This window comes from Nestor notabilis, unplaced genomic scaffold (assembly GCF_000696875.1).
Source record: "Nestor notabilis isolate BGI_N333 unplaced genomic scaffold, ASM69687v1 scaffold1463, whole genome shotgun sequence".
NCBI classification, from domain to species: domain Eukaryota; kingdom Metazoa; phylum Chordata; class Aves; order Psittaciformes; family Psittacidae; genus Nestor; species Nestor notabilis.
This window is the reverse complement of record NW_009923072.1, coordinates 579-9,155: the sequence shown is the minus strand read 5'-3', so window position 1 is coordinate 9,155 and position 8,577 is coordinate 579. Positions and strand designations below refer to the sequence as shown.

General features: G+C 47.2%; 1 protein-coding gene across 1 annotated transcript in view; it reads right to left on the bottom strand.

Annotated features, from left to right (window-relative positions):
* HYDIN (HYDIN, axonemal central pair apparatus protein) overlaps window positions 1–7,900 on the bottom strand; it is a gene marked incomplete at its 3' end in the record, with an annotated part of 98,009 nt that extends 90,109 nt beyond the window's left edge. The window contains exons 1-4 of the mRNA XM_010011927.1: window positions 7,781–7,900; window positions 6,511–6,636; window positions 5,423–5,542; window positions 2,597–2,731 (exon numbers count right to left, since the gene is read on the bottom strand). Of these exons, the coding sequence (XP_010010229.1) occupies window positions 2,597–2,731; window positions 5,423–5,542; window positions 6,511–6,636; window positions 7,781–7,900 (501 nt within the window). The remainder of the gene's footprint in view (window positions 1–2,596; window positions 2,732–5,422; window positions 5,543–6,510; window positions 6,637–7,780) is intronic.
* Window positions 7,901–8,577: the final 677 nt, after the last annotated feature.

The following is an 8,577-nucleotide window of genomic DNA, read 5'->3' as shown; positions in this document are numbered from 1 at the left end:
AGCAGGAGAAGGCAAATCAAATCACTAACAGCATTTTCCCGTAAGGATGTACAGATCCATCCCCAGATGTACAGTGTGGCATTGCTGTGCTGGAAGTATCGCCTTGCCCCCAGTGAAACCAGTGGTCAAACTGCTGCAGTAGGGCTAGGAGCCACTGCCTCCAGCAGCTCCCTTACTGGTGACTTGGTAAGAGCTCTGCCTCTTATCACCTGCTTGCTGTCCTGATCTTTTCTCCTCAGTGCTTTTAACTCCTTTGATATTTTTGTAACTGTTGAAGTACCAGCAGACAATTTGATTTAGGAATTGCACACAGCAGCAAACTCCCTTAATCAGAACCAATCCAGATTCCTTTGCACTTGGGATTTCCTGCTTCTATACTTGTCCTCTTCGAGCCTGGAAGGGACCTAAGGCAGCCAGATGAGGCACAGACAGGAAGCTATTGCTATAACACAACAGCTAAACCTTAAACCCTCAGCTAGGGTTTAAGGTCACCATAACAGATGCTGTCACATCCAAGACTTAAAGAGAATAAAGAAGGATCTTTTCTTTTAGACATCTAAGATATTCAGACTGGAAACTGTGTAAGGGCTTTTGCTTCTTGCATTTGGAAGGTAAAATGCCAGGAAGGGAATACAGGAAATTACCTACAGAACTGAATATCACATTTCAAGGACAGCATTTCATCTTCAGCAAGTCTTTCTGAATTAGCAATTCTGTACTCAATTTTGCATCCTAAGCCTTCTACACTAAAAGCTAAGGACAGCCCGCGTGAATTCAAAGCATCTATTACCTGGGCACTTCACGTCCTGGACTGTCTACATGATCAGATGTAAGTAACATAACATGAGGACACGCAGGAACACAGGGTGGCACAAGAACACCCACACTGTACAAGCATGGGTAACTAGGGACCACAGGGCAGTTCCTCTTCAGGTTTCTCTACCCATGCTGTCTGAGGATAGGACAAAGTGTTCAACTAAACCTAAGCAGCAAATGGAAGATGAGAAAACAGTTATGCTCAAAGGAATCTTGCACCTACGGCTTGGTGTGGAAACATCAGCTGGTGCAGAGCTATCCCCTAACATTGGCTCTCAACCAAAGTCATGCAAAGAGGCAGCAGGATGCTGGTGGAAGGAGTCAGCCGGCCTGCCCTCATTTCCCTGCAGTGCTTCCTCCTTTCCATGCCGTGTACAAAATCCCTCTGTATAACAAGCCTCCGGATAACACCCGTGACCCTTCACATCACAGAGAATCAGACTTGCCAGGCCCACAGCACTGTTGTCCCAACGTCCCAGAAAAAAGTCCCTGCCATGTGCACAGCACATGCTCTGCCCTGAACTCACGGCTGGATGCAGGCAGATAAGTATCCTCAGGACAGAGCAGCTGCAAAGCTTGAAACTCCAGGGTATAAGAAAGCATCAGCTTTGCTCCAGCCTAGGGTTAGGCAGGGAAGTGGTTGCCAGACGGGAAAGAGAAAAGCTCTCTGGATCTATTCGTTCCTCTAGTACTTCCATAATAATTGAACCCCTACCATTCAGTAGAGAGAGGGCTAAACATCTTGTCAATACCTCTCCCTGACATTTCCCTACTGGTACATGTGCATCTTCCCTCATGAATGCTCAAGAAAGCACAGGGAGGGAAAGCACAGCCGGTCAGTCCCAACTGCAGTGGCCAGTGGCACCACACAATGCCAAGAGGTGACTAGCTGCAGACTGCCTGCCCACAGCCTGGAGAAAGTCTCATAGTGCACTATGGACTGTAACCCACAGAAAATGCCAGAAAGTACAAGAAAAATAGTGGCTTTAGGATAACGTGCTGCTGTCTCACTGCTGTGTCCAACATGATAAACACTAAAGGGACTGCAGTTTACAGAGGTGGTGGTCCTCACTCTGATCAGGCTCAACTTTGGGTCCTCCAAATAACTGGTCAGTTTTAAACAGACTTCTTCATCACACTTGTGATAGAATCATAAAATCAACCAGGTTGGAAAAGACCTTTAAGATAATCAAGTCCAACCGTTACCCCAGCACTGCCAAGGCCACCATTAAACCCTGTCACTGAGGGCCTCATCTACATGGTTTGTGAACACTTTTGGGGACAGTGACTCCACCACTGCCCTGGGCAGCCTGTTTCAATGCCTGAGCACCCTTTGGGGAAGGAGTTGTTCCTAATCTCTAACTGAAACCTCCTCTGTTGCAGCTTGAGGCCATTTCCTCTTGTCCTATTGCTTGTTCCTTGTTCTGTGTTTAAAATTATTGCAGCAAACACATCATTATGTAGCAATGGACAGATATGAGAAACCAACACTCTGAGAGGCCACTTTACCACAGAGAATACTCATGCCTGAAGCCAACAGACCTTACATTACGTATTCTAGCACTGAAGGATGAAAACAGTCAGAAACATGTAAGAGCCTCCAGCCTATGCGAGCATAACCTGCATCATGAGGAAAGAGTTTCTCTCAGTTCTAGATCCAGTGCAACTCCACTGAATCAGGACAGTTCCTCAAAACCCCCACCAGATACCCTGTTCTGAAACCAGCCCTGCAGGTCCACCTTCCACTGAAGGCACCATCTCTTGGGACCTCCAGTCTCACCTTGTTCTCCTCAGGGGTGAAAAGGATGTGGAAGGTTAAAGACATGCCAGGTGCTACCTTATGGCTCCCACCATCGGGGCTGATCAACTTGAAATAAGGCGAGTTTTCAAAGACAAGCTTCACCAACCGAGGAACCTGCAGGACAGACATGAAATTATTATTTTGCCACTTGTGGAAACAAGGGGAGAGGAGACCTGGCCATGCCCTGGTGACATCTCTCCTTAGCCACCTTTCCAAAACACTTTTAGCTCACATAATACACAAGGGTGGACTTGAACCCCTTCTGCCAGGGCAAACAGCTCTAGGCCAGAGGCAGCAGGGCAGTGCACTGCTGTGAAAGAAGCACCAAGCAGATAATGCACCAGGAACACAGAGGTGAAACACCTGAATGAAGTCACCAGTATATTCAACAAGACCAAAGAACCTGGTTGCTTTTGCCTGTACGCACCCATGCCTCTAGAGGGGGAATGTATCTCTGAAGGCAAAATAGTATGTGTTTTACTAGAGGAAGGAAGGAACTCACTTCTAACATACCAAGTTTTAGTGAGGCAGTCAAGCTATTGTGCTAGTCATGCTGGCAGACCAGCAAGAGAAGGAGACCACAGACATTGTGGCCTTACTGGGAATAAAAGCAAACCTAAGGAGGAAAAGGAGGAGCATAGCAAGATAAAAAAAACACCCAGAAAGAAGGGGATGGCTAAAAGAATTTAAAGGCGGGTGTAAAGAAGCAAAGGAAAAGCACAACACGCTACAAGGAAAGGCTGAAGCAGAAGATGAGAGCAGTCAACTTGCATAAATGATGGAAAGCCAGACAACCCCCCAGGCTGTACCTATCAATTATGGGCTTCAATGGCATTTTCTGCCTTGAGATATGTGATAGCACTGACTCACAGTGTGGTTTCATTATGAAAAGCCAAACACAGATTCCCAGAGGCTCTCGCGGCCTGGTGCTTGCAGCCAGGCAGTTGCCACTGCAGCAAAGCCAGATGTCTGTGAATTCGTCCCCACAGCCAGGCATCCCTGCAGGCACCCTGCTGCAGGTTTCTGCCCTCTGGGATACCACATGCATGGAGACAGCAAGCAGGCACTTCCTAGCACGCAGGTATCAACCCCTGAGTATGAAGTCTCATCTCAGAAAGTCTAAAACAGGTTTGACTGACAGGCAGCTTCACTGACAAGGCAACCTGCTCTAGTTGAAGATGTCCCTGCTCATTGCAGGGGAGTTTGGACTAGATGACCTTTAAAGATGCCTTCCAGCCCAAATCATTGTATGATTCTATGATAAACAACAAACCCACATGAGGCTTGGAAAACATGGAGACTCATTCCACACCACCCACCCGAGCCTGATAACCCATGGCCAATGCAGTCTTGAGCTTCGCAAAGATCCTTTGCTCCCAGCAATGCTCTGCTGCTGTGAGCTCCAGGATCCAATTTCATACTGCAGACAAGCATTTTAGCCACCAGCTCCCTTGGGAGATGAGCACAGGTGGCAACAATCTTCATCAAAAGCCACTCAGAACATCTCTGAGGGTGGTGAGAAGCAGCCTGAAGACAAGAAAGAATTTTACAGCATATAGGTAAGAGCAGCAAGTATATAGTGAAGCACTTCTGGGATTAAGTGCTTACGGAGCCAGCAATATCCTCCATTTGGAGTACGCTTTGCTGTTAGCTGGATTTTTATGGAGCAGACAACATCAGGCTACCATGCAGTATGATTCAGAGGAATCTGGGAAACTGGTGAGAAAACTTTGAGACAGAGCACAGTGTTGCTTTTCTTCAAGACTTTACCAAAAGCCAGCAAAGGGAGAACATCATAACCTCTTTTGGGATTATCATCTCTATCTTTGTGTACTTAAATATGCCAAGAATTTTCCTTAGAGACAATCTTACTTTTACACCAGTGCTGTCCAATGGTGGAGGTCTTACTGGCTTCAGAACATTTTTTTTTCCCCCTCAGAATTTTGGATAAAGTCAACAGTTCACACATTGCCTCCCTTTTACAGGGTATAGAAATCCCAAGGTGCAGCTGAACAAGTATATAATTTTTTACTGGGGAATAGCAGGAATATTAATGCAGATGTGCTTTTCCACTTGGGGAAGCAAATTAACTGTTCACCTGGTACTTGACAGAGACAAACATTTTGTGTGGATAATGGAGCAGCTGAAGCCAAAAGACTTAGAAGGAGTGAAGCAGAGCAGTAGAAAAAGAGAAACTGAGGCCTATTTTAATAAGAAAAGTGGATACTTACAGCAAAGATTGCCCAAAATGCACATTACCCTGGCTGTGCTGTGCTTAGCAGGAGCCTAAAGTGACACCTGAAGTCCTCCCCACTGCTTCCACTAAATCGTTTTGTTTCCACTGCTGTTCAAAACCACCTTTCCTGGGGTGCTAATGCCACAAATTGTAACTTATTCCACCATAAAGTGGACAGTGAGCTGCACAGAGGCAGCTAAACAGTCTGAGAGAGGAAAAATGCCCTGCCAGAAACCACGATTAACCAAGGAGCCACCAGGACATGGTGCATACTCAAGGTAAAGCATCTGAGCAAGTACGAACTATACAGCCCTCAACATTCCCATCAATCCAGGGCTTTCAACAGGAAGCACGCTGCCTAGAAAAGTTCCTTTGGGTTAGATACCACCAACCCATAGCCAAAATCAGAGGGAGAATCTGCAGCATGAGAAGATTTCCAACATCTTGCAAAGTAAGAGTGGTGAGACATTTTATTCCAGATGTGCTGTGCTGCAGCAGGCAACTTGCTATGCTGTATATATGCTCTCCTCTTCCACCACAGTGTTAAACCTCCATGTCCCAGCACTTACCTTGTCTTTGTTCCTCAGAATCAGTGGCACTTCACAGACCTCGCAAGGAAGGTAGTTCTGAAACACCACCTCTGATGGGAAAGGCTGAAACAAGCTCTGGTCCAGGTCAACTGCTGAGAACTGGAGATGCAAGACACAGCAGTGAGAGGTTCAGCTGCTGGGACATACATTAATGAATGAGAATCCTACACCGATCTCCAGTGAAGTACCGTCTCTTGGTGAGTACATGTGCCCAGCTCACATGAAGGAGATGGCAGCACACCCACCCATCTTCTGAGCTGATCAAATGTTTCTGGACCATGCTGAACAGCCCCAAAAGAAGAAGGTCTTTTGGTGGGTGTTTATTCAGGTTTCCTTCTCCAAAATGCAAGGCAGTGCTTACCTCCAGCAGAGCCCGCTGCTAATGCAGTCACTCAGCTCCAGAGATTTACTGAAAGAGCCATGAGCACTCACAGAGGAAGCAAACCCCGAGAATTTCAATGAGACTCCACAGGGAAACAACTGGGGATGATCTTTACTCCCGGAGAGCAAGACCAAGTCCCACACATGCCCAAATGTCTTTATTTCTTTATAGAGCCTAGAAACCAGTAAGAAGACAGCAGTACCAGGGACGTAAGACCAAAAAGAAAGTAACACAGTAGTTAGGAAAAAAGACCAATGAGGTGAATGCTGGATGGTGGTAAGATTCAGCTCTTTTCTCAGCATTATTGGGCAATTGGACTAAGACTGGACTTAGTATCTTCTTTTTCCATGACCTCTGAATGGATGCTTTAGTGTATTCCATTATTGCTGTTTTATTTAATACTACTGCAGAAGCATGTCTGAATACACAAACAGCAAATGCTTCCAGAGCAGAGGCATTACTGTGAGCTGTTTTTCCCCTCTTCCAGCTGCACTGGTCCCACAGTCTCACTGGAGAAAAATGTTTTACCTTTCCCCCAGTAGAAGGAACTCCACCACCACGTTTGAAATGGCAACAGGACCTACTCACTGAGCTCCTCAGGTAAGCTGGGGGCAAGCCTGTTACAAGCATGTGCCCTCTTCAAATGCCACATCAAACAGCAAGGGAAAGGGCAGGAAAAGACTACCTTTCCATTGGAGGTTTCACTCATGTCCCCAAGCTGGATAATCCGGGGCCGCCTCATCTCCCGAGTGCTGGCCAGCCTCTGCTCAGTGCTGAGAGACATCTCCTTCAGGAAGGCAGAGGGAGTCAGCTGAAATAGAAAACACCAGCAAAAGCTACAGAACGCCTGTGCTCAGAAAGGCTTTTCTTGTTCAAGCGCCACTGATGAATAATGTGTAATCACACCCAAAGGATAGTCCTGGAAGTTACCTCATGAAATATTTAATATCAGTAAATCAACGACTGAGAGCGGAATACACATGCTCTCACCAAGTGCCTCTGTACCATGAGCTTCTCCTTCACGGTCTGATGTCTTGTGCTTGGGGATTTCTGCTCTTCAGGTATTTGTTTCCTCTTTAGTTTTGCGGGATTGAGCCAGTGACCTTTGCAGGGAGTAGGGAAGAGTTCCCAAAAAACCCTGAACTCCATCCTTGCACAACGCTCACAACCAACACACACGTGGAGATGTCACTGCTGGGTAAATCAGAGGAAAGCAGAAAAGCAGCGTTGTGCCAGGTCTGCTCCCTCCCTGGCAGTGCTCAAGGCCAGGCTGGACAAGGTGACACGGTCTAGTGTGAGGTGTCCCTGCCCATGGCAAGGGGTTGGAACTAGGTGATCTTAAGGTCCTTTCCAACCCAAACCGTTCTATGATTCTATGATTCTGTGACTGAGGTGAAGAAGAATGGGTCCAAGTTGTAGTGATCGCTTTTTAACTAGCACTTGTTTTCTCTCTGTTGTCTGTCTCTGAGGGGTCACACAGACCTCTCCCCTGAAGTATACAGAGATATCTCCTTGACAGAGCCTTGGCACGAGGTCACTGCCAGTCAAGTGGGCTCCAGTCAGCAAAGGGGACATTTGTGAATGGGATGGAGGAATTGCCCTCACTCCACTGCTGCTTGCTGTCCTCCACACAGGATAGGAGATAGAAGAGGTTCCAAAACAGTTGTTCTATCTGGGACCAGCCATGTGTCTCAAGCCTTGGGGCAGAGTTTCAGCAGCCCACCATACTGCTTGGAGGGCACTTATGGCCAGAGTAGCACTGGCAACTATGTCTACATGACAGAAGGTATGACTGCCCACACAAAGAGGATGGACAGAAGCACGCACTCATGTTTCAGCTACTCCAGTGCAATGCCCAGTATGTTCTTTGAACTTTGCTCTAGTAGCACATCCAGGCAAGACTCTGGACCTTCCCTGAAAGCACAGCTCCTTCCTGGTCCATAGCATGTACTTACAGTTCCAGACTCCTCTGCCTCTCTGACTAGCTCCAGATTATGAGGTGCTACCACCTTCGTCTGGAATCTACCAGCCTTTGTGGAGGACCTCATGGATTGGAGCATCTCGACAGTAGCCATGTCTCAGAGATCACCTGGAAGGGGTAAAAATGGGACTTACACAATCCAGAATCCCAGTCATGGCAGACCCAAGGACACATTTGTGTCTCTGGCTATGGCATCCTTCGTAACCGGAGAACATAGGGCCTCCCCACCCTGTTTCATGTATACACCATATTTAAGTACCAGAATTAAGATCATAGAAGTAAAATACCAAAACAAACAGTCCCTGAGCCAAAACAGCCTTTTGCTGTCAGTGCAGTCCCACAAACCACAAATACACGCCAGGGCCTGCTGGCACTTTTCACCTTCCATTATGGAACACCATTAACTGGAAATGTCAAGCACATCTCTACTCATCTCCAAACTGCCCCTTAGCACTCTTTGAAAGTTTTCTGGTGGGAACGCAAGGAAGGAAATGGCACTTTGCTGCCTCATTCTGAGGCAACATTCACCTGGATTTCAGTGATTTATTAGTGGGTCTTGAGAATACGGGATTATTTGTCCCAATTGTCTAAACTGTAATTTCACTTTACTTGAAGTGAGTCCTGTTCCTCATGTGCACGGCGCTCGCTCCAACGGGCTTCCACTCTCCACACCCCCGTCCGTCCAGCAGCTTCCCCTCTCCTCTAAGCCTGGAGGAAGGCTCTTCCACAGCCGCACGGCTCCACTTCCCTGGAGCCCGCAGGAGGAGGAAA